Here is a 27390-nt window from a genome sequence, read left to right as displayed (position 1 = left end):
CCATTCTATTCAGCAAATCCATTATCATTCTCCTATAAATCTTCTATCATAGATATGTCAATTCATTCAAAAATATTTGTTAATAATATAATTCAAGCAACCTGGGGGAAAATTAAAGTTCTCATATTCCAAGTAACAAATCAATGATTCAGAATGTTGGATGGACTTATTAAAGTTTAAGCTTGGAAACCAAAGGGTCATTTACTTAAAATCCACAATTATTTTCTACCAATATTAAAAAATGTCATTCACATATTGTCTGCTAGCTGTAAAATAATTCAAAATAACAAGTGATCCCATTCTACCTCATTCTTAAATCAAGCAATAGGATACTTGCAAAATACTGGTGTATTCAAATAAAAAAAAAGATGAATATTAGAGAAAACAGAGGCAAATGAATGAGATACATTCATTTAACATTTTATTATGGCTTCCAATTAAAGGAGTTCCTAGACTCTAATTGGTTAACTTGAAAAGACCTGGCATGTCTGGGAATACCTTTCTTTTTAAGGATCCCCAGACTATTTTGTTCTCATCTTAGAAGGATCACAAAGCACTTGGGAGCAAAGATGCAAGTGAGAATCCCTGCACTGGAGGTCAAGATGGCAAAGATTTCCAAGGCCACAATGGCCTTGCCCTTGGAGCTCTGGTACGAGGGCAGGAAGGAGATCCAGACGCTGCAGAACACAAGCATGCTGAAGGTCAGGAACTTGGCTTCGTTGAAAGTGTCTGGCAGGTTCCTGGCCAGGAAAGCCACGGTGAAGCTCGCCAAGGCCAGTAAGGCCATGCAGCCCAGGACACAGTAGAAGATGAGGAGAGAGCCCTCATTGCACTGGATGATAATGGAGCCAGGCTCAGAGTGGACATCCATCTCCAGGAACGGAGGGTATGTCCCAAGCCAGATGCCACAGAGACACATTTGGATGAGGGTGCAGGTAACAATGAGAGAATAAGATGCTGTGGATCCCAGTCACCTGCGGAGCCTGCTCCCTGGTTTGGTGGCCCTGAAGGCCAGAACCACAGTGATGGTTTTAGCCAAAATGGAGGAAACGGCCACTGTGAAGACAACTGAGAATGTGGTTTGGCGCATCAGGCAGGGGGCTGTGGTAGGATGGCGGATAAAGAGCAAGCAGCAGAGGAAACAGAGGCTGAGGAAGACCAGCAGAATGTAGCTGAGACTGAAGTTATTGGCTTTGACTATGGGGGTTTCCCTGTGCTTCAGAAAGACCCCCAGGACCAGCACAGTGAGGAGGGAGAAGCAGACGGCAACACAGGCCAGAGTCATTCCCAGAGGTTCCTCATAGGCCAGGAAGGTCACAGTCCTGGGGAGGCAACAATCTCTTTCTCTATTAGGATATTGATCTTCAGGGCACTGCAGGCACTGCTCTGCATCTGTAAACAACAATAAAATCATGGTGTATCCCAGACTGATTAGTTTTTCTTCTCCTATAAAATAAAGTGTTATTTATTTCACAATGAGTTCCATCTCATATTTGGACTCCTTCTAAGAAGGAAAAATATTCTAAGGGCTGAATAAAATAAAGATATATTTCAGTTTTTTTCATTTCTCCACATATGGATAAAATTTGTGTTGAAAGTATTTATTTCATATTGTAGATTTACAGAACAAAAATACAAACTCCCAGCAATCCATTTTAATTTGAAATCATCTACAATGAGTATGAAGGGGTCCTTTTATACATATTCCAAGATTTAATAACAGAAATGAAACATTGAAACCATAGAGGAAGGCCAAGTGTTGATTTTTGAAAATTAGGTTAAAAATTCTTTTTATTGTGTTTCTCTGAATATAAGGTCATAGCTACAAGCCATTCTCCAATTGGCACATAGTCCAAGAAAATGAACAGACAATTTTCAGAAAAAGAAATTAAAACCATTTTTAGTCCTATGAAAAAATGCTCTAAATCACTATTGATTAGAGAAATCCAATTTAAGACAACTCTGCGGTACCAGGTCAAACCTCACAGATTGGCTAAGATGACAGGAAAAGGTAATGATAAATGTTGGAGAGGAAGTGGGAAAACTGGACACTTAATATATTTTTGGTGGAGTTGTAAACTGATCCAACCATTCTGGAGAGCAATTTGGAACTCTCTCTTGTTCCAAGAGGAACAAGTTATGAGGAAAAAGTTATCAAACTGTGCATCCAGCAGTGGATCTATTGTGTCTATATCCCAAAGAGATCATAAAAAAAGAGAAAAGCATCCACATGTATAAAAACATTTTAACTGCTCTTTTTGTAGAGGCAGGGAACTGGAAACTGAGTTGATGCCCATCAGTTAGAGACTGGCTGAATAATTTATGATATATGAATGTAATGGAATATTATTGTTCTATAAGAAATGATCAACAGGCTGATTTCAGAAAGGCCTGGAGAGATTTCCTTGATCTGATACAAAGTGAAGTGGGTAGAACCAAGAGAACACTGGACCCTGAAACAGATACCATGTGGTGATCAACTGTGATGGACTTGGCTCTTTTCAACAATGAGACTTGTGATAGAGACAGCCATTTACATTCAGAGAGAGGATGATGGAGACTGAGTGTGCATCACAACATAGTATTTCCACCTTTTATTGTCATTGTTTATTATCACTGGATTTTTTTTTCTTATTTTTCCCTGTTGGTCTGATTTTCTTGTGAAGCATAATACACATGGAAATATGTTGAGAAGAAATGCACATGTTTAACCTACATTGAATTACTTTCTGTCTAAGGAAGAAGAGAGATGAAGAAGGAGGGAGAAAAATTTAGAACACAAGCTATTTTTTTGTAAGGGTGAAGGTCTAAAACCATCTTTGTATGTATGTATTTTGACAAATGACAAGCTATTATTATAAAAAAGAAAGCCTTCATAATAAATAGTACACATTGTGTTCTGAAAAATAATTGTAATTGTAAAAAAAGAAATACTAACTAAAATAATGTGAGAAATAGACTGTTTAAGGGCTTGACCATAATGATATAAGTAAAATGAGCATAAAAATCCAATTCCAAAGGACTGACATAAGGAGTAAGTGTTATCTAGACCAAATAGAAGAGTTAATAAATGGAGAAAGATAAACTATCAAAAAAATCCCCCAAAGCTTAAGCTTTGAAAAATACTATTTTATTGATCAATATGAAAACAAAGCAAGTCAGGATGAGGCCACATCAGCTTTGACCTTGAGATAGGTTTGAGGATGATCAATTTTGATTCATTTTTTTGTAAGCCAAGTTTCCTTGAGTTGGGACTCCATCCTCCAGAAAATAAATCTTTCAAATAATCTCCCTTGAGAACTCTGATCAATCTTATCTAAGGGATATGTTCATGAAGACTAAATCCAGAGGCCCGACTTCTGCTCTGAAACGAAATGCAACTGTGCTTAGAAAGTTTTTAGAATTAAGATTTTTTTCTATTAATTTTTCCCTTAAGAGGGAGGAAGGTTAGAACTAAGTTTTAGATTAAACTTTCCTGCAGGAATGGGGAAGATTCTAATTAGGCTACAAGGTCAGGGAAGTATTAGGGATTCCCATGGTAGTAAAATCCTGATGGGTTCTGCCTAGACAGATTTTTGGTATCTTGAACCAGGGGATGCTTCTAATTATAAGAATGATCACAAAGACCATTGAATGACAAGGACCATAAATGCAATGTTATTTCAACTCAAAAATTATTATTTTGCCAAATACAAACCACACCAATTTAAGATTAACAAATGAGAATATCTATTATTTTGGAAGAAGGACAGTTTATCTTTAGGAACTCACCTGTCTGGTTGGAAATTGTCCCTTCAGGACATGGAGTGCAAGCATAGCAACATGTGGGCTGTCTTTCACGAGCTGTCTTTTTTAATCCAGGGGACACTTCAGATTGCACCTAGAAGTTGGAGTCTATATTTCCACCAGGGAAAGGGAGAAATTATTGAAAAAACAACTGGTGAAAGATGGATCAGTTGAGGAAATTGTGATTTGAAAGTTCTCCCTGTAGATGACAGAAGACAGGCAATTCTGCAGGACAAGAATGGTCTAATTCTCAATGGAAAACTTGTATCTTCATCTTCCATTTCAGATCATCTTATCCCTAATGAGTCCACACAAATTAACCAGTAGATACACTTAAGCTCTTTGATATTTTTTAATTGTAATATCTTGTTGGCTTAGTTTTTCCCAAGTACCATTTAAACTGTAAACTTCATTCCATTTTAGAATTCGCAATGCTGAAAAGTCTTTGACCACACAAGAGGAGATATATTTTATTAATTTCCAACCCCTGAAAGGTTTGTTTTTTTGTGTTTCCATAAATTCAAACATTCTACCAGAATGTTTCAGGAAATCATAATTTTAGAGAGTATGTACTGAAATAAACTAATTACACAGTTCAACTTGATTGAGTTGAAGAATAAGGTGATTTTACAGGCTAATCTTATTCTCAAGGTGATATTTGAAGTCTCTTCTTGGAACTATTGTAAAGGGTAGGGATGGAATTTAGCCAATTATACGCAGATGTAATTGTATATAAATACATGTTTGATATGAGCAGAAGTTATAGCTGCAATATTTACATTAAAAATCTCTAAAGCCATTGTTTCTTTAAAGTAAAAGACAGCTTTGTACAACTGTACCCAACACAAGCACAAACTCATATTAAATGATTTGTCTATACAAAGCCAGATATTGAGTAATCTTCTCTAAATAAATCCCTTTGGGGGATAATTTTTCTCTACTCTCTACCCTATTATTATTTTTCAAACTTACTCACTTAATGTGAATAATCTTATCAATCTTATCTTATCAAGATTCTCTTAGTATGAACAATTCAGATTATTATTTAACTTAGCTAGAAAGAATGAACAAATGGAACTGAAAAAAGACAATCAAAGAACTGTTTTGATCAAAACAAAAAAGAAGAGTAAGTGGATATTAGTACCCTATCACAGATATTTTTAATATCTATAAGAAACATCCTGGTACCAATGAAGAAACAACCAGTGTCCAGGAAGCCAAAGAGACAAAGTGATAACGTTCATATCCATTGGCCCCTTACCTGATGGAAATCTTCTGGCCAATCTATGTCTTCTTCCTTGATGAATCTCTGGGCAAGAGGTTGCACTTCACCCACCTTGACCATTGTCTGTATCTCACCAGGGAAGAATTTATAATTCAGTATATCATATGTCTCAGCAGCTGGCTTGGTTCCATCCTCACATGACTCGTCACTGGCAATATTGACAGAATTGATGGATTTCAGAAAGTGGTGGATCTGAAAGCAAGGACAGGTGGTTGTTAATATTTAGGGAAAGAAGGATTCATCCCCATGTCCCAAGAATGACTATTAATGGAAAACAGGATGTGAATTTGGAGCTTCCAAAAGTTGTCATTCTCCTTCTTGAGCTTCTCTTACAGTTCTGAATGCCTTTTCCTCCTTTCTCTTTGAAAACTAAGGACACATGAAAAATAACAAACCCGGTAACCAATTATTTTCTACAGATATCAAACTTACTTCAAAAGGTATATCACATTACTTCAAAAAAATATATATATAATTATCAGGGCAGCTATCTGCAGCCAGAGGACTGTGGGATGAGTGTAGATCCCAACATAGTTCATCTTTTCAATTTATTTGTTTTTTTACTTACATTTTTTCACTTATGATCTGATTTTTCTTGTGCAGCATAATAATTGTGAAAATATGTATAGAAGAATTGCAGATATTTAACATATATTGGCTTATTTGCTTCCTAGGGGAGGGGGTCGGAGAAAAATATTTGGAATACAAGGTTTTGGAAGGGTGAATCTTTAATACTATTTATCCTCAAAAATGAAAAAATGTAAAAAATAAAATTAATGCAAAAATATCATCTTCCATTCAGCAAATCAATAATTCCTTACAGATATCTCTGATTATCTTACATTCCAAGTTATTTGTTTAAAAAAAAAGCTGGTCACAAAGAACTCTGTACATCTGATAAGCAAAAGCTTACTATTTCTTCATTAATAAATTTTGAGACCCCCTCAAGAGATTTCTTATTGAACTTTTTTATTGATAGAATTTACCATATGTCCTAATACATATTTGGTGCTTAAGAAATGAGTAATTATAGACTGATATTTAGGGAAAATTTTATTCCTTGTACAAAACTGTCTTTTATTTTTAATAAATGTCCCATATAACATTGTTGGTGGAGAATAATTTGGAACTATGCTCAACAAGTTATCAAACTGTGCATATCCTTTGACCCAGTAGGGTTTCTACAAGGATTATATCCCAAAGAGATTTAAAGGGACCCACATGTATAAAAATGTTTGTGGCAGCCCTTTTTGTAGTGGCAAGGAACTGGAAACTGAATAGATGCTCATTAGCTGGAGAACGGCTGAGTAAGTTATGATATATGAATGTTATGGAATATTATTGTTCTGTAAGAGATGACCAACAGGATGATGTCAGAGAGGCTTGGAGACACTTACATGAACTGATGCTACATGAAATAAACAGAACAAGAACACAGAAACAAGACTGTATAATGATCAGTTCTAATAGTCTTGGCTCTCTTCAACAATGAGATGATTTATACCAGTTCTTGTAAAGGGTAAAACTATGGAGAAATATACTTAAAAGAAGGTATTAACTCAGTGGAATTGGTAAGACAATTGTTATCTAGTTTAACATGGTGCTTAATAGTTCTCTAGTTCAATAATGTACTTAATATAGTTCAAAAAGATTGACACCTATTCTACAAGATTGACACCTACAATAATATAATTATAAGAGAATTTATAAGAACCAACAAGAACTGCAGGAGAGAAACATTCCAACTTTGATCAGGTTCCTGGTGGCTCTCCTTCATTTCTCCACTGAAAACAAGTCCCATCTGAAGGCCCTCCAGAAAGCTTGCCAGGCCCTAAATGAAGGAGACATCTTTTGAAGGAGACAACAAAGAGTTTTGGAATTTATCCCTGGCTATTCTCATGGTGATTACTCTGCTGAAAGGAAGGCTGGTAACAAGACCTCCAGAAAGCTAACAAGAACATTACCAGTACCAATTGTTTAGTGATGGAGAGAGCCATCTACATCCAAAGAGAAGACTGTGAGAAATGAGTGTAGACCACAATATTGCATTCTCACTCTTTCTGTTGCTGTTTGCTTGCATTTTGTTTTCTTTTTCAGGTCTTTTCCATTCTTGATCCAATTTTTCTTGTGCAGCAAAATAACTGGTCAATATACATATATTGGATTTAACATGTATTTTAACATATTTAACATGTATTGGACTACTTGCCATCTAGGAGATGGGATGGGTGGAAGGAGGAAAAAATCTGGAACAGAAGATATTGCAAGAGTCAGTATTAAAAAATTACCCACATATATGTATTGTAAATAAAAAGCTTTAATAAAAATGAGGGAAAAGGGAAAAAATAAAATTATCCAATATAAATCTCAGCAGTGAATAATAAACTCAATTTAGGAATAAAGGAGAATTTGCTATTCACAGTGATAGAATTCAAAGATAAAATAAAAGCAAATAGAAATGATAAAGAAACTAAACCTTTGGCAAAATCATTCCTGAAAAAAATAGAAAGGAGAATAACTATAAGGGAACATATTATGAATGAAATTTTAAAATGACAAAGTATAATAAAATGAAACAATAATTCAATGTGAGGATGATTTGAAATGGCGTTTTCAGTAAATGTTAGAAATTTATTTGGCACTCTCAGGTTGTGGTTTTCTTCAAGAAAATTTCCCAGAGAATTACAAAATATAGAATGAGAAGGTTGAAAAATAGAAATGCAATCTATGTTGTGACTGAGAAATTTAAAGGTAAGACCTGATTATTTTAGGGAAAAGAAAAATAATCTAATTGGACAGAATTCATAGTACATATCTGTTGTTCAGTCATTGAGTCCTGTCCTACTCTTCATGACCACATGGACAGTAGCCTACATTGCCTTGCTATACTCTACTATATCTCAAAGTCTGTTCAAGTTAATATTAATCATTTGCATGACACTATCTATCAATCTCAAACTGTACCATTCTTTGTTTCTTTTACTTTCAGTCGTTTCCAACGACAGGGTCTTTGCCCATGGGTCCCATCTTCATATTATGTGGCCAAAGGTTTGAACTTCTGCTTCAGGATTTGAACTTCTTGTGAACAGTGGGGATTAATTTAAGTATTGACTAATTTTATCCTCTGATCGACTAAGAATCTTTATATATATCTAAAGTCTTATCCAGGACCAATATTATTCAATAGAATCAATCAGTTCTGCAGCACCTATCTTTCATTTAAGTCCAAATATCACAGACATAAGTTTTTCTTGAAAACACACATACAAGAGAGGGAGGGAGGGAGGAAGAGAGAGAAATAGAGAGATAGAGAGAGAGAGAGAGAGAGAGAGAGAGAGAGAGAGAGCGCAGAGTTTTAAGTACAAAAATCTTTGTTAGCAAAGTTTAATTCTAGTATTCATCACACATATTACTGTGGAAGAGAATCGCTTATGAGAAATAGAGTAGTCACTATAATATATAAAAGGGTCAGAAAACCAGTACTCGGCTATTAAATCAAAAATAACAGGGTGATATCTGTTGGAATCCAAGGCAAACTGTTCAGCATTATCATACAAACATATGCTTTAACCACTGGTGGGAAAAAGGACAGTTTGTCACTTTTTTGAAGACCTGTAATGTGTTCTACAAATAACTCCTATACATACAAAACATGTCAAATTTGTCAAAGGAAATGAAAAGACTAATGTAATTAAGCAAAATAGAATTAGAATAGCAGGCAGATTTGGGTTTTTACTATGAAATGGAGAAGATCTGCTTAGAAGAAACAAAACATCTAAAAATTTCATTACGTATGAAATGCAAATAAAATATAAAAAAGGATATTGAGGGAATGTCCATCAATTGGGAAATAGATGAATAAAATTTGGCATATGTTTTTCATGGAATATTGTTATTCTATGGGAAATGATGAGCAGGATGCTCTCAGAAAAAAATGTTGGAAAATTTTCCTTAGACTCAAGCAAAGTGAAATGTACTATATATAAAGTAATACCAATGTTCTGTGATGACCAGCTATTCTCAGTAGTACAATGATCCATGACTACTCTAAAGAATGTATGATTTAAAAAAAAATCTTTCCGTACCCAGAGAAGAAAATCAGTGTCATGTGTCTGAATACATATTATATTGATGTATTCTCTCTTGTATTCTCTCTCTCTCTCTCTCTCTCTCTCTCTCTCTCTCTCTCTCTCTCTTTCTCTCTCTCTCTCTCCTCTCTCTGTCTCACTTCTGCTCTGTTTCTTGTTCTCTTGGTCTCTGTGTGTATGTGTGTCACTCTCTTGCTCCCTCTCAATTTATTTTTGTAAGTTATTTTTTTAATTAGGTTGAGAGATCTCTTTTCTTTTGCAACATGACATTTATGGAAATGGTTTGCATAATTTCACATATATTTTCTTAAAAGGAACTGGAGTGGGAATAATAGAGACAATCTGTAACTCAAAAGTTTTAAAAAGAAACACAAATATTATTTTAAATGTAACTGAGGAAACTATTAAATAAATTATTTTAATAGATTGCTGTATAAGACTTGAAATAAATAAATCTGAAGTAATTTCATTGTTTCCACCCAGAATTACATGTAATCACAAAGGGGAAAAAACTGAAAAAATATATAAAAGAATAACTCAAGTCATCACTGCATCCTCTCTAGAACAAATCACTAACAACAGAATGTTGTGAGTAGGCTATGCTAAGCCCAATTTTTGAAGAGATATGTTACCTTCCAAGGAAGATCTAGGTTTTTTGCAAGTTCTGATGCCTCCTTTACCTCAGAATGGAGCATCTGATGGAGAGCATGGGCCACTAAATACACTGCATTGTAAACATTTGGAATCAGTTCCATAAGGGCCATGTCAATATTCATGTAAAGCAAATCTCTGAAGGAAAGATCTTTTGAGCACAAAGGATAGAAGATTTCTACATCACTTTTTTGGAAAATCTACAACTAAAGAGTGACTCCCAGAAAGATTTTAGGAAAATGTCCTCAGGGTTCACACTTGTATTCAGGCTTCTTACAAAATCTGTAAAACCAGGAATCTCCATCTGGGTATGAGAAAATAGTATTGTACCATGAAAAGTGGGAAACCCTTCAAAATTAGTATCAATGGAAAAATCCCAAGATGTGGTAATCAACAACTTCCCATAAAGTTTATAAGTTAATAATACAGTGGAAAATTCATGAAGGGAATCAGCATCTCCATAGATGAAAATCACATTTGATGATGATGAAATAATCCTAGAAAATAGGTCAAAATCTTTGCTTTCTCTAAAATTTTGGGGCACTCTTTCCGTAAAAGTCACACACAAATCATTCCTGACCATCTCTTCTTTCAGATCATTGAAGAAGCTTTCCCCTCTTAAATTATCAGAAAGAAGCAGTCCTATCCATGTCCAGTCAAAATGCAGCATCAATTGGATGAAGGCCAGGTGAAGAGCAGATTGCTCTTTCCCCATCTGATATATATAAGGATACTGAGCTTTATCATTCAGTAGAAGATCAAATGAACCATAGCTAATCTAAATGAAACATAAAGAAGACAATGAGTTCAGTGTAGGAATCTGACCTTCATATTTGTGGCCAACTATTAATGAGTCTCACAGAGGAGATAATTTGCTTGTTAATTTTAATTTATCATTTTAGATGGCAAATTATATTCTTTTGGATTGGAAGAATTAAAAGGAAAATCTGAAACTGCACCCAACCAAGAATCCACTTTCCAATGTCTCCATCAAGTAATTTCTAAGTTTCTGTTTGAAATATTCAAGAGGAAACATTCTCCAAAAAGAGCTTTTACCACTTTTTAGATAACTTGACCAAAAGATAGAATATTTTTGATTAACTTTGTAGCTAAATCAGTCTCTTTGGAATGTTGACTTTTTGTTCCTGTTTCTTTTCTGAAATTAGGAAATTAAAAAGTAAAACATTTCTGCTGTACTATCTCACACCTCTCAAATTGGCTAAGATGACAGGAAAAGATAATGATAAATGTTGGAGCGATGTGGGAAAACTGGGTTATTAATGCTTTATTTATGGAGTTGTAAATTTATCCAACCATTCTTAAGAGTAATCTGTACTATGCCCAATGGGCTGTCAAACTGTGCATGTCCTTTGACCCAGCAGTACCATTACTGGGCCTATATGAAAAAAATCATAAAGCAAGGAAAGGGACCTACATCTGCATAATAATGTTTGTAGCATATCTTTTTGTGGTAACAAAGAATTGAAAAAGAGTGGATTCCCATCAACTGGGGAATGTCTGAATAAACTTTGGTACATGAAGGTAATGGAATAATATAATTGTATAAAACAAGTGAATGAGCTGATTGTAGAAAGGCGTGGAAAGGTTTATATGAATTGCTGCTGAGCAAAACAAGCAGAACAAGGAATATATTGTTCACAATAACAGCAACAATGTGAGAAGATCATTTATGAATGGCTTGGTTCTCAGCAGTTCAGAGATACAAAGCAATCTCAATATGTTATGGGCCAGAACTCTGAACTTGAAACAAGGATTCTTACATGGTGCTAAGTCAGTGAAATTAATAAAAATAATGCTTATCTAATTTAACAATGTGCTTAGTAGTTCTCTAATACAGTACATGTACTTAGTATTTAATACCGTTCCACAAGATTCACACCTATGATAATGAAGTATATAACAACCAGCAAGGAATAGACCCAATTCAATTCCATCTTCATCAGCCTCATGGTGGCTGGCCTGGCCTCCTGCATTTCTTCCACTGAGACCAAGTCCCATCTGATGGCCTTCCAGAAAACTAGCAGAGCCCAAACTGATGGAGATAGGACTTTGAAAGAGACAGTAAACACTTTTGGAGTTTTAACACCTGGCTATTCTTTGAGTGATTACTCTTTTGAAAGGAAGGTTGCAGAAAGACCTCCAAAAAATTAAAACAGCAACATTATAGCAATAGACTTTGGACATAAAATGCCATCTGCATCCAGAAAAAAAGATCCAAGGAGACTAAATGTAAATCACCACATGCTATGTTCACTTCTTTTTTCTATTTTTAAATCTCTCCCATGTTTTCCATTTTGCTCTGACTTTTCTTTCCCAAAAGAATTAAAAAATAAATTAATAAAAAGAGAGACAGAATATTCCCTAATTCCAACATGCTTCATACCATAAAGTGGGAAGGTAGGACAATAGTACTTTCTTATCCTTTTAACATATACTATAACAGGCTTGGATGTGCACTGAAATGTATAAAATACGACCCAGTCATGGCAGTTTTTTACTTCAGTAGAGAAATTATGAAAATGCTCTCTCTTATACCCCTGGTGAGAAAGCAAATACATTTTTAAATAAGTTAGCTATGGTTCTAACTACAATCTGCTAGGTAAGTATCATTAAAGAAAGTTATCAAACTGTGCATACCCTTTGATCCAGCAGTGTTACTACTGGGATTATATCCCAAAGAGATTATAAAGAAGGGAAAGGGACCTGTATGTGCACGAATGTTTGTGGGCAGCCCTTTTTGTAGTGGCTAAAAACTGGAAACTGAATGGATGTCCATCAGTTGGAGAATGGCTGAATAAATTGTGGTATATGAATATTATGGAATATTACTGTTCTGTAAGAAATGACCAACAGGATAATTTCAGAAAGGCCTGGAGAGACTTACACGAACTGATGCTGAGTGAAATGAGCAGGACCAGGAGATCATTATATACTTCAACAACAATACTATATGATGACCAGTTCTGATGGACCAGGCCATCCTCAGCAACGAGATCAACCAAATCATTTCCAATGGAGCAGTAATGAACTGACCTAGCTATGCCCAGAAAAAGAACTCTGGGAGATGACTAAAAACCATTACATTGAATTCCCAATCCCTATATTTATGCACACATGCATTTTTGATTTCCTTCACAAGCTAATTGTACAATATTTCAGAGTCTGATTCTTTTTGTACAGCAAAATAACGGTTTGGTCATATATACTTATTGTGTATCTAATTTATATTTTAATATATTTAACATCTACTGGTCATCCTGCCATCTGGGGGAGGGGATGGGGGGTAAGAGGTGAAAAATTGGAACAAGAGGTTTGGCAATTGTTAATGCTGTAAAGTTACCCATGCATATATCCTGTAAATAAAAGGCTATTAAATAAATAAAAAAAAAGAAAGCTAGGGTCTTTAGGTTTATCAAAGTCTGGATTACCAAGGTCCTTATTGTGTATTGTGTCTTTAATCTATTCCTCTGAACTAGTACTTCATTTCTTAGGCAAAGGAATTATAGGTTTGTCGCATGTTTGGTAATGAGAGGAGAGGAGATCAGGAGCTCTGAGAATGTCTGGAGTGCCAGGTTGGGAACAGTAGGTTCAGACACAGTTTCTAAAATTACCTAGGAATCAGGTCTTAAAATTTTGGTGCATCCTCTCTTCAGCTTTTGACTTCTCTTTTATATTATTTCTGAATGAGCTCTGACCTGTAAATATCATTATTATCAACCTGGGGATTCTCCTATTGCTTTTGAATGGAATATTTATTTTTAAAAAAAGAAAAGAAAGAATGGAGATCTGGGCAGGGACATTTTTGGAAATCTTTTCTTTATTGAAGAAATATTAGTGGATTTTAATAAAATACGACATCCTATACTCTTTTGTTGGTAGTCACAGTGGTGTTTTTCTTTTAAGAGCAAGTCACAGAATTTCAACCATCAATTTTCCTTAGAAGGATCTAAACCCAGAGATATATTGAAAGATCTCAGAAAAACAAAAGAGGTGATATGTTGTAATGATAGATGATGCAATGAATAAATAATGTGACTATTAAAATATTCTAGTGGAAGTCAATTTCTTGAAGAAAGAAAAGAATATTATTGCTCCTGCATTATTATTGTCTCATTTTTATTATTCCATGACAATCAACTATATATATGCCCGAGCTATTGTTACAAGATGTATTTAATGGAAATAATAATGCTTTGGAATAGATTTCTTGATCCAATAAACATTCTACAATTCCATAATTGATGGAAAAGTGATAGGCTAAATAATTTCGAGTATATATTCACTGGTTAGAAACCATTCTACTCAGCAAATTAATTGCCATTCTCCCATAAATCTTCTATCATGATATGTTCAATTCACTCAAAAATATTTGTTAATGATATAATTGTAGCAAACGGGGGGGAAATTAAAGTTCTAATTTTCCAAGTAACAAATCAACAATTCAGAATGCTGGGTGGACTTATTAAAGTTTAGGCTTGGAAACCAAACAGTCATTTACTTAAATTCCACAATTATTTTCCACCAATATTTAACAATGTCATTCACATATTTTCTGCTAGCTGTAAACTAATTCAAAATAACAAGTGATCCCGTTCTACCTCTATTCTTAAATCAAGCGATAGTATACTTGCAAAATACTATTATATTCAAATTAAAACCAAAGATGAATATTAGAGAAAAAAGAGGCAAATCAATGAGATGCCTTTAACATTTTATTATGACTGGATCAAAGGAGTTCTTTGACTGTGATTGGTGAGTTGGAAAATATCTGGCTTCTCAGGAAGTAGCTTTTTTTCGAAGTATTCCCAGAGTATTTTGTTCTGGTGTTAGAAGGATCACAAAGCACTTGGGAGCAAAGATGCAAGTAAGAATCCCTGCACTGGAGGTCAAGATGGCAAAGACTTCCAAGGCCACAGTGGCCTTGCCCTTGGAGCTCTGGTACGAGGGCAGGAAGGAGATCCAGACGCTGCAGAACACAAGCATGCTGAAGGTCAGGAACTTGGCTTCGTTGAAAGTGTCTGGCAGGTCCCTGGCCAGGAAAGCCACAGTGAAGCTCGCCAAGGCCAGCAAGGCCATGTAGCCCAGGACACAGTAGAAGATGAGAAGGGAGCCCTCATTACACTGGATGATAATGGAGCTAGGCTCAGAGTGCATGTCCATCTCTAGGAAGGCGGGATATGTCCCAAGCCAGATGCCACAGAGACACATTTGGATGAGGGTGCAGGTAACAATGAGAGAATAAGATGCTGTGGATCCCAGCCACCTGCGGAGCCTGCTCCCTGGTTTGGTGGCCCTGAAGGCCAGAACCACAGTGATGGTTTTAGCCAAAATGGAGGAAATGGCCACCGTGAAGACAACTGCAAATGTGGTTTGGCGCAGCATGCAGGTGGCTGTGGTAGGATGGCCGATGAAAAGCAAAGAAGAGAGGAAGCAGAGGCTGAGGGAGACAAGTAGAGTGTAGCTGAGACTGCGGTTATTGGCTTTGACTATGGGGGTGTCCCTGTGCTTCACAAAGACCCCCAGGATCAGCACAGTGAGGAGGGAGAAGCAGATGGCTGCACAGGCCAGAGTCATTCCCAGAGGTTCCTCATAGGCCAGGAATGTCCTAGTCCTGGGAAGGCAACGATCTCTTTCCCTATTAGGATATTGATCTTCAGGGCACTGCAGGCACTCCTCTGTATCTATGAATAACAGTAAAATCATGCCATATCCCAGACTGATCACATTTTTGTCTCCTATAAAGTACAGTGTTATTCATTTCACATTGGGCTCCATCTCATTTTTGAACTCCATCTAAGTAAGAACAAAAAAATGTTCTAAAGGCTGAATAAAATAAAGATACATTTCAGTATTGTCATTTCTCCACATATGGATAAAATTTGTGTTGAAAGTATTTATTTCATATCATAGATTTGCTAAACAAAAATACAAATTCCCTTAAATCTGTTTTAATTAGAAACCATTTACAATGAGTCTGAAAGTGTCCTTTTATGCATAATCTAATACTTTAAGAACAAAAATGAAACATTGCAACCATAGAAGAAGCCCAAATATTGGTTTTTTAAAAAATAGATTAAAGGGACTTTTTGTTGTGTTTCTCTGAATCTGAGGTCATAGCTACAAGCCATTCTTCAATTGTCACATGATCCAAGAAAATGAACAGACAATTTTCAGAACAAGAAATTAATACCGTTTTTAGTCATATGAGAAAAAATGCTCTAAATCACTATTGATTAGAGAAATCCAAATTAAGACAACTCTGCAGTACCACACACCTCACAGACTGGCTAAGATCACAGGAAAAGGTAATGATGAATGTTGGAGGGGAAGTGGGAAACCTGGACACTTAATACATTTTTGGTGGAGTTGTAAACTGATCCAACCATTCTGGAGAGCAATTTGGAACTATGAGGAAAAGATTATCAAACTGTGCATCCAGCAGTGGATCTACTGCATCCCAAAAAGATCATAAAGAAGAGAAAATCACCCACATGTATAAAAATATTTTAACAGTTCTTTTTGTAATGGCAAAGAACTGGAAACTGAGTAGATGCCCACCAGTTGGAGAGGGCCTGAATAAATTAAGGTATATGAATGTAATGGAATATTATTGTTTTATAGAAAATGATCAGCAGGCTGATTTTAGAAAAGCCTGGAGAGATTTACATGATCTGATACAAAGTGAAATGGATACAATCAAGAGAACACTGTACCCTGAAACAGTTACCATGTGATGATCAACTGCGATAAACTTGGCTCTTTTCAACAATTTGACTTGTGATAGAGATGGCCATCTACATTCAGAGAGAGGATTATGGGGACTGAATGGGGATCACAACATAGTATTTCCACCTTTTATTATCATTTTTTATTTCCTTGTTTTTTTTTCTTATTTTTCCTGTTGGTTTGATTTTCTTGTGCAGCGTAATAAACATGGAAATATGTTGAGAAGAAATGCATATGTTTAACCTGCATTGAATTCCTTGCTGTCTAGGGAAGAAGAGAGATGAAGATGGAGGGAGAACAATTTAGAACACAAGGGTTTTTTTTGCAAAGGTGTATATTTAAAACTATCTTTGTATGTATTTTGACAAATGACAAGATATTATTATAAAAAAGAAAACCTTCATAATAAATTTTTTGGGGTGGATTTTAATTTTAAAAAATTTTTAAAGGGTAAATTTTTTTCCCTTTTCGGGGTTTTTCAATTTGTTTCTTTTTTTTAATTATTTTTTGAAAACAAATTTTCCTTTTTTTTTTTTTTTTTTTTTTTTTTCCAATTTTTCAATAACAATTTTTTTAAATTATATTCTATTTTTTTATTTCCCCCAAAATCTAAATCCCTTTTTTCCCTTTCCCAAAAAAAAAAAAAAGAAAAAAATTTTTATTTAGAAAAAGAAAGGTTAAAATGAAATTTTCCTTTTTCCCCTTTTTTTTTTTTTTTCCCAAAGTTTTTTTTAATGTTTTCAAATTTTTTTGGGGCTTTCTTTTAAAAAAAAAGAAATTTTTTTTTTTTGATCCCCATTTTTTTAAATTTTAAATTTTATTTTTAAAAAAATCATTTAAACTTTTTGTTGGGAATTTAATTGCAAAAACCTCCCCAATTTTTCCCCTTTCCCCTTTTCCCTCTCAGGGGAGGAAAAAAAAAATTAAAAAAAAAAAAAATTAGGGAAAAATTTGGTTTGGAAAAATTTGGGTTTTTGGGAAAAAAATTAGCTTAAAACCCAAAGCTTTTTCCCCCAACCTTTTGGGAGGGGGATTCATTTCACCCTAAAGTAATTTGGGGATTTTGGGGGCCTTTCCAGGGGGTTTTCCCAAAAATTTTTTTTAAAACCCTTTTTTTTTATCATTTTGGAATTTTCCTTCGCCATTTTCAAAGTTTTTTTTTTTGAACCAAAACCCCAAAAACAAAAAAAGAAAGGCCACTTTTTCCCTATTTTTGGGGTGGGAATTTTCTTTTAAAGAAAATAAAAAAGGGGGCCCCAAACCAGGGGTTAATTTTTGGGTTTAAAAGGGGTTGGGGGAATTTTTTTAAACAAAAAAGCCCGGGGCCTTTTAAAAAGGGGAAATTTTCATTTTAAATAAAAAAATTAAAAAAATTTTTAAAACCTTTAAAAAAACCTTCCCTTTGGGTTTTATTTTAAAAATAAAATTTGGATGAAAAAATTTTCTCTTTAGGGAAATTTCCAAAAAAATTTTTTAAAAAAAAATTTGACAAAAATGAAATTTCCAAAAATTTTCCCTTAAGTTTGATGTACAGGAATTTCTGAAAATGATAGTAGGGCTTTCTTGTTTTATCCGGTATCTGCCAAGTTGAATCCCAATGGCAAATTGTGGAAAGTTTAAATGTGAGGCAAGCCTTCATACATTGAAGGGGCGCCCATTGGATCTTAACCAGGGAAAGAGCCCAAAAGGAGACTTTAAAGAAGGTCATTAAGTCCAATTGAAAGCAATTTCCCTGCCAGGAAGGCCAATGTGAAAGCCCAGGATACAGCTTGGACATGTGGGGTTTTGCACGGAAGAAATACAATGCCAAGCTGGGTTAGAAGGCCAAAAACCAGTCAAGATGACACATTCCGAAGATATAGGACCGTGGAAATCGGGTTTAGCCTAAAGGCTAATCATCCATTGATAAATTGACTTTAACACCAACCCTTTATGGAATTTGAATGCAGGCTTTTGATGTAATTGCCAAAAAGCCAAAACAATTTTAAAAACTTGATTAATTTCTTGTAATGTTTGACTTTGGTGGGTTTTAGATTAAGGTAAAAAATTACAAAGTCAACTCCATTTTGATGAATTTGTTTTTTGTTCCAAAAGTCATTTTGCCTAATTAATTAAAATTCGGACAATGTCTTTCAAATTTAACCAGTTTAAGTTAATCCGAGGAAATAAATTTGTTTTATGTAAGTTTTTAATTATATAATTCTTTATTTAATGGATTTGTAACCTAAAAATTTTCAAAATAAAATAATTTAACATTATATTCGAAAAGGATAAGGAAATTTATGTCTTTTTAAATTAATAAAAGAAATATTAAACCGTTGTAATAATATTTGGGAAATGGACAATTGACCATAATGGACTTTTTTAAAGAACCCATCTAAAGAAAAGGAATTATTTAAGTGGTCCAAATTGATTTTTAAAATTATTTAAAAATTTTTTTTTTCCTGGTTTTTATTTGGTCATTTTAATTGACTTGGTTAAATAAAAACCATTTAGAAAAATATATAGAATGAAAAATTTAAAATAGGTTAAAATATTCCCAGAAACCTTGTTCATATACTCTTAAAGAAGAATTAAGGAAAAATGAAGAAAATTGGGAAAAATGGACTAATGCATTTTTTTTACTAATTTTTTGGGATTTCTTTGAAAGATTATAAAGATTTGAGAATGGCGGTTAAATTGATCAAAAGGGGATGGAAGTAATATTTTAATTTTTTTCAGTCTAAAATATCCTTATTAATTATTTTAAATGTATTGAAGCCATAGAATTTATTTACCAGGGTATCGCAGTTAAAAAGTCGAATTCAAAGATAGACTAAATTTGGAAGTGAAGAATAGGAATGGGCGAAGGGACCGTGAAGGATCTTGAAGAGAAAGGGGCCATGGCAAGGATTATAGGTTGTCTAATCAAAGGGCTTTCAAAATTGGAAGGAAACCTAAAGATTTACCAATAAAATTTTTAATAGTTCCATCTTATCTGATTTCTTTGGAAGTGAAACCCATGTAAGGGAAAGTCAGTTTCCTTCATCTTATTTACTGAGGGCAAGGAAGTGGAAGGGGAAAAAACACAAGGTCCTTGCAAGTTGAAGCCCTGAATTTTCTTAAGATATTATAGTCCGCTAGGGACAAAGGAACAGGCACACTTGCTTCCAGCCTAGTTTTCCAGTGCAAACTCCATTAGATGCTCATTCCCGAAGCCTTAGAAGGACCAGGGCCCGGTTTGGCCTTGGGGGAGGAACCGTTGCCTCAGGCCCGGTAATCAAAAGGCCGACTTTATTTGGCTCGCACAACAGGTCTTGAAAACCTACGGGAGTTAAGCCTCAGAGGCCTTAAAAGAAGATAAAAAACCCAGCATCAAGGAACAATGATCAGAAAATGAAGGAAAGCCGCCCCCTGCCGTCTCGGCATTAAAGCCTAGGAGGAGTGGAGGCCTTGGAAGCAATCAAAAATTGGGGTAGGAATGAATTCAAAAAGGCAGAAGGAATCAAAAAAGGAAACAATAACTCATGAATTGCTGGGTCTGAAACAAATCAGGCCAAAAAAGGGCCAATTCAAAGCATTCTTAAAGCTTAAAAAAGGCGGAACCAGGTCGTCTTGGAAATATTAAAAACTTTGCAGCTCTGACGTTAAATAATTGTAAATAAAAATGTATCATAACATTAATAAATCTCAAAATTAAAACTCCAAAGTGGGAAAAATTACAAGCGGAAAAAAAAGTTTCATACCAAAACCAAAGGCAAAAATTGAAAAATTATTTGGTCAAAAAGGTTCTAATGAAAAAACCCAATTAACACAAAAAAAAGCCAAGCTAAGAAGAAAATAAACCTAAAGAATAATTTTAAGAAGCAAAAAAACTTTAAAACCATAAAAAAATTGGATCAAAAGCAAAAAAAAGTAAAACGAAATGGGAAAATAAATTATTAAAAAAAATGTTAAAAAAATTGGAATTGGAAAATAAAAAAATAAAAATTACTATGAAAAAAATAAAGCAAATTGAGAAATGTAAGAAATTCAGAAGAAAAAAATATTGGAAAATTCCAAACACTAAACAGGAGGAGAAAAAGAAAATAAAAGGGGAAATGTCAAAACCAAAGAAATTAAAGGAAAAAGAAAAATTTAAAAACATTTTGAAAAAATTAAATGGTACTAAAAAGTTGAAGCTTAATTATGGTTCAAGTTCCGAATTTTAACTGAAAGAAGAATAGATCAGAAGACTAACATCTACAAGCAAATTTTAAGGAAGAATGGGCCAAACTGTAAATTAATTAAGATCGGTTTAGGAAAAACAACTTCCAATACATTGTGATCCAACACAGATCTAGATTCAAGTTAAACAAATGAATTGGAAAATTTAGCCATTTTAAATCATTTCCTGGTTAACTGGTAATTTTCATTTATCCTTGTAATAATAATTATTATGAAAGAACATAGGTAAAATTTTAAAGGACACAAAAAAAAAGGAGAGAAGAAGGAGAAAATTAGAAGCAGGTTCATGGATGTTAATGGGAATTAATGGTAAAATTTGTTTAAAAGTAAACCTACAGGAAATGGGGATAAGAAAAAGGACCAATTTTAATCTTAGGTTCTCAAACCCAATTTTAACTAAAGAGGAAATTAATTTAAAAGGTAAGGAAGGTTACCCAATTCAAGACTTAATTCAAGTGGAAAGAAGAAGGTGTTAAAGAAGAAAAATGGGGTTTAGGTACATTGAAATATGGAAATATTAGGCACCAGGCAGATAATTTGCTTTGTAAATTTAATTATAGTTTAGATCGAAAATTATGTTGTTTTGGAATAGAAAGAGTTGGAAGGAAAATCTGAAACTGCACCCACCAAATCCTTTTCCCAATGTCTCCATGGAATTTCAAGTTTCTGCTTAGGCATTAAAGAAGGAAAAATTCTCCCAAAACTTTCCTTTTAGATACATAAAAGATGTTTTTCTAACTTGTGCTAATCGGTCCTTTGGAACATTTTTGGTTCCTATTTCTTTTCTGTATGTTCAAATAGAACATTTTTGTGTCTCCTGCATGAAGTTGTTAATTTAATAGTTAAGCATGGTTACATGTCTTCTCTAATTCATCTTACTTCTCTTTGAGTTCAAATATCACCAGTTCTATTACTGAGATTTTCTATAGCATACATTTGCCACCTCTGATAATTCTAGAGGGAATTTTATTTCTCTGAAAACAAGAAATGTGTCTGAGAGCTTGTTCTAGGAGCAAAAGTTCTCTATATCAAAATCAATAAGGAATAGGAAATGGAGAACTCCTCATACTAAAATCTACTGAATTAAATTCCAATTACTTGATCCTGAAAAAATTCTGAAGTTTAGTAATTCTGAGTAAGAACTGTGATAAACAATGGTTCACTCCATTTTCAATGTGTACAATAATCTCTGATCTCTAAATACAATAACAACAAAAAAATGCCCTTGTATGAGACCTTCAACCATGAGATTTTTAAGAGAGAAAATTTCCTTAATCTTGTGCTTTGTTACCAAGCCCATTTCAAGAAGATCATAAAGTAACTAGGATTGAACTCTGACTTTAATCAGCTCTCCAGTGATCCAATCAGCAAAGGTATCCTCATTCAGATTCCCAAACTCTTGGCTTTGTGAGAGGAGACCCCTAAGGCCAAGTGTTTCAGAATATTGTCTTCATTTTTGTACCCAGAGGCAGAGCCAAGATAGAGGGGAAAAGTAACTTAGCTGATCAAGGTCTCCAAGTTTCCTCAAAAATAAAAAAAAGTGTCTGAACGGAATCAGATGGAATGAAATCACTCTCCTGTTCAAGACAGACTAAAAAAACTTCAAGAAAGGTCAATCTCACTAGGGTGAAAGGGGCATTCAGTCCAGGTTAGATAGATTTGGGAAAGCCACTGAGAGGAGCTTAACACAGCAATCGGAATTAATACCCTAGTCATACACAGAAAGGCAAATCAGGAACCTTCAGTCAGCTCAGAGACAAACTCTGAACCAGACACTTTCCTGACTACAGCAGGCAATGCTAACCTTGCAAACAATTTTCAGATGACAAAATTAAAGCAATTCATAATTACATGAAAAAATGCTCTAAATCACTATTAATAAGAGAATTGAAAATTAAAACTGTTCTACAATACCATCTCACACCTCTCAGATTGGCTAAGATGACAGGAAAAGGTAATGATAAATGTTGGAGGCTGTGGGAAAACTGGGTTATTCATGCTTTATTTGAGGAGTTGTGAACTTATCCAACCATTCTGGACAGTAATCTGTTCTATGCTCAATGCGCAATAAAACTGTGCATGTTCGTTGACCCAGCAATACCATTACTGGGTCTGTAGGAAAGAAATCATAAAGCAGGGAAAAGGACCTATATCTGCAAAAAATGTTTGTAGCAAGTCTTTTTGTGATAACAAAAATTGGAAAAAGCGTGGATTCCCATCAACTGGGGAATGGCTGAATAAACTTTGGTACAGGAAGGTAATGGAATATTATTGTTCTATAAAAAATAATGAACAAGCTGATTATAGAAAGGGCTGGTAAGATTTACACGAACTGACTCTGAGCAAAAGAAGTAGAACAAGGAATACATTGTTCACAATAACAGCAAGAATGTGAGAAAATCATCTATGATTGGTGTGGTTCAAAGCAGTTCAGAGATGCAAAGCAATCCCAAAATGTTATGGGCCAGAGTCTGAACAAGGACTCTTACAAGGTGGTAAGTCCATAGAATTGATAAAGACAATGGCTATCCACTTTTGCAATGTGCTTAGTACTTCTCTAGTTCAGTACATGTACTTAGTACTTACTATAGTTCCACAAGATTCACACCTATGATAATGGAGTATATAACAGCCAGCAAGGACTGGACCAAAATTCAATTGGATCTTCATCAGCCTCATGGTGGCTGGCCTGGCCTCCTGCATTCTTTCACTGAGACCAAGTCCCGTCTGCAGGCCCTCCAGAAAACTAGCGGAGCCTCAAGTGAAGGAGATAGGACTTCGAAGGAGACAGTAAAGACTTTTGGACTTTAACATCTGGCTATTCTTGTGGTGATTACTCTGCTGAAAGGAAGGCTGCCCAAAAACCTCCAGAAAACTAGCACAACATTACACCAATAGACTTTGCACATAAAATGGCATCTGAATCCTGACAAAAAAGTCGAGGAGACTAAATGTAAATCAACACATGCTTTGTTTCCTTTTTTTTTCTATTTTTAAATCTCTCCCATTCTTTTCCCTTTTGCTCTGGTTTTTCTCTCCCAACATAATTCAAAATAATGTGTATTTAAAACAAATAAGCTAATAAAAAAGATAGAATATTGCCTAATTCCAGCATGCTTCATACCATAAAGTGGGAAAGTAGGACAATAGTGTTTTCTTATCATTTAACATATAATATAACAGGCTTAGATGTGCACTAAAATGAATAAAATATGACCCAATTTCATGGCAATATTTTTTCCTTCAGTAGAGAAATTATGAAAAAACTCTCTTTTATATCCCTAGTGAGAAAGCAAACACATTTTTAAATAAATTAGCTATGCTTCTAACTACAATATACTAGGTAAGTATCCTCTCATTGATTAAAGAAATGTAAACTAAACTAACTATGAAATACTATCATAAAGGTATTAAATTGTCTGAAAGGAGAGAAGGAAAAAAGGACAAACAAAAGAGAGGGGATTTAGAAAAACTGGGATACTAAGACTTTTAGTGGAATTGTGAACTGATCCAAACAGTTTAAAGACCCATTTAAATTACACCAAAAATAGTACAAAACCATCTTTAAAATTTGGCACATTAACATCATTATTAGGTATATTTCCCAAGGAATTGCCTGATTGAAAGATCTCAGTTAACCCAGAATTCGATGTTCTTTGTTAGTACATACTGATGGAGATAAGTACTAGAGCTTCATGCTTTTAGGGAAAATAAGGAAATCAATTTCAAAATGAAAAGGAAGAGAGAACTCTCCATGGAAAATTTTGGACGTGAGGAAAAAGAAATCTTTCTTCTAGCTAAAGTCTTCAGAGTTCTGTAGAAGAATAAAAAGGTGAATTAGAAGTATAGTCATCTTTAGATTTTTCCCTGGTTCAAAATCATCAGAGTATCACCTCACCTAGCATAAAGAATGATTTCCCAGATGGAAAGGATCATCTCCTCCTTTTTTGTATCACCTTTTGTCAAAACATGTTGGAGGACTTCTCAATATTTGGTTATTGACTTATTGACTCTACATCACAACATATTATAAAGAATTTGTTGCTTTAAATATAAAGAACATATTGGATAAAAATGAGTGTACTGGTCTCTCTTACCTGTGGAACTTTATACAGTTTGAGGATGGTGGCCATGGCCATGGAAAGTGTAGCTGACATCCCTCCAATGACAGCCACAGAATAGGACTGTGTATCACAGCTATAATTGGGTATAATGGGACCTCTCCCTGATAGCCATATTAAGGAGCTCTCCACAGCTAGTGTCTCCAGATGGAAGTTATTGAGTAACTGGTATCCCAAGGTTATGTTGGGCAGCAAATAGGGGTTCTTGTTGATCTCATCAACAGCATATTGAAAAGCAAGGAAATGGTGATATTGTTTGAACATTGACCTAAAGTGAGAGAAGAAATTAAAAAAAACAGGCAAAACTCTAAATGCAAAGAAACAGCAAATTTTCATAGTGGGAAGGGTGTCAAATATGGAGTCAGATATTCCTATCCTAAATCCTGCTCTTAAAATTGAATAAAATTGTGGTCCTGAGCACATCATTTCACCACCATGAGTATCAGTGTCCTCAATTGTAATATGACAGACTTGAACTATATCCTGTAAGATTCAAAACCACACACAGTAAGATGAAAACACATTCACAAACACACAGATGATGATATACTTTAGACATTAGAATATATCTCACTTTGAAAAAGAATTAAACAATTCATGCAGACTGATTATCCTCAATAAAAATAGAAGAATGGATTTCTAATTCTCAAATTGCAATGAAGAGATTACCATGCAAAGCATATTAGCTAGGAATAGATGATTATATTGGTAAAATAGCTTCTAAATGGCTTATAATGATTTTTAACATTATATACTGGAAAGTAAATGGAACACATACATTTCAAAAGATTGCCATGACCATGTAATGGGTAATACTGAGAGATTCAAAGTTCAGTACTAATTTTACTCTGGCTGAAAGAGCCACCTTAGTCATCGGGATAGAAAGGCAAAAGAGAGAAGAAAAAACAGCTCTCTTCTTTTGGCCAGAACAGAAAATATGTCCCTATCTGAAGTAGATATTTGGGACAAAGATGATAAAATATGACTTAGAGAAAGTCATCGATATCTCAGGCGGAGCAGAAACATCTTCATATCAAGTGAGTTGAATTTTAAATGAAAACATGAATTCTGAGACATGGAACTTAGAAGAGATTCCATTCCTACAATTGGGGACAGCATTGACAAAAGCATGAAAATGAGAGATGGGGTGTGGAACATAGAAAGTGGTTTGGTGGTCTCTTTGGCTTTATTTAAAATGTCACAAAAATGACAAGGGATAACAAATGTTGAATATTTCCCTATACTTTATATTTACTAAACATAAAATGATGAAAAATCTCAGTGCAAGTATTGGGTTTGTCAGTAGTTTGATATACATAGCACCTACTGACATTATAATGTTCATATTGTCTGGTATTTTTGATGTATTGTCATAATATTCTGATATTTTTAAACATCAATGTGGAATCATTTAGATCAAATAGTCCTAACACCCATCAAAAATTTTAAGTAAAGATAAGATATGTTGTTCCTTTTCTCTAGCAGCTCTCTGGTGGGAAGATAAGGCTTGAAGCTTTGGATTAGATAAAACTGGACCCAGTGGAGTATTCTGAATTTGTTCTGTTTTCTGATGCCTAAGATAATGAATGTTTGATCACACCCCCACTTTTTCTGTTGTTATGATTCAGAAACACTTTATTCAAATCTCAGGCATCTGAGAGGCCTAAGATTTCCTCCCCCACCCCATTTTATGATGTTATGATTCAGAAACACTCTTTACCCAAATCTTGCCCAAACCAAGCATACATAAATGACCTTGAGATTTTCCTTATATATCAGCACAACTGTGAATATTTCCTCCCCTATTAAGAACAAGTAATCAGGTCTTACCCATGTCCATTCTTAGAGAATACAGTTTTGACACCTAAACTCCCATTTCGAGAGTAGGTCCTCCCTAATGTTTTTCACCCCTCCTTGTACTGGGTGAGTTTTTGTCATCAGTGGAGATGAATCTGTGATGGTTTATAATGCTATATAGAGTAGAAATGAATAGTCTCTCTCTGTTTGCTGCACTGCACATTAACAACACTTATAATTTATCAACTTCTTGAATATTAGATTTCCAGTCATTTTTGAACCCACATCTTTGCTTTAACCAAAGTTCTGAGAATAAAGAAAACACAACTCTACCAACAAACAATCAAGAAGAAATAAGGATTACTATTGCATATATTAGGGCTGGTGGGAAAGTAAGTACTTACGTTGGTAGTGCATAAATCCTAAAGGGACACATTTTGAAGAAAAATTTGTTCACTTGAAGCTCTACCTTCACAAAAAGGGAGAGGAATCCAGCAATGATTAGGTCCCCTTCTTTTCTATATGTGGGATTGAAGCTTCTTTCTATGTGACAAGGATTCTTGACCATCTGGTACTCAGATAAGAAAATCTGCAAAATCAGAAATACAAATAATATAGAGGATGAGAGTCTCAGTTTCCCCAAGGCCATGGTGAATGTCCCAGATCTCTAAAGAGTCAAAAAGTGATGGAGCATATGGTGATTGGAGAC

General features: G+C 34.5%; 1 protein-coding gene across 1 annotated transcript; it reads right to left on the bottom strand.

The window, feature by feature from the left end:
• Positions 1-424: 424 nt before the first annotated feature.
• Positions 425-27330, bottom strand: LOC100921989 (vomeronasal type-2 receptor 26-like). Its single transcript, XM_031943668.1, is given in 8 exon segments — positions 425-1392; positions 3772-3864; positions 3867-3894; positions 5048-5263; positions 9792-10000; positions 10003-10588; positions 24861-25152; positions 27086-27330. Coding segments are annotated over 8 exon segments (2637 nt in total).
• Positions 27331-27390: the final 60 nt, after the last annotated feature.

This window comes from Sarcophilus harrisii, chromosome 6, assembly GCF_902635505.1.
Source record: "Sarcophilus harrisii chromosome 6, mSarHar1.11, whole genome shotgun sequence".
Taxonomy (NCBI): Eukaryota; Metazoa; Chordata; class Mammalia; order Dasyuromorphia; family Dasyuridae; genus Sarcophilus; species Sarcophilus harrisii.
This window is presented reverse-complemented; position numbering and strand designations above follow the sequence as displayed.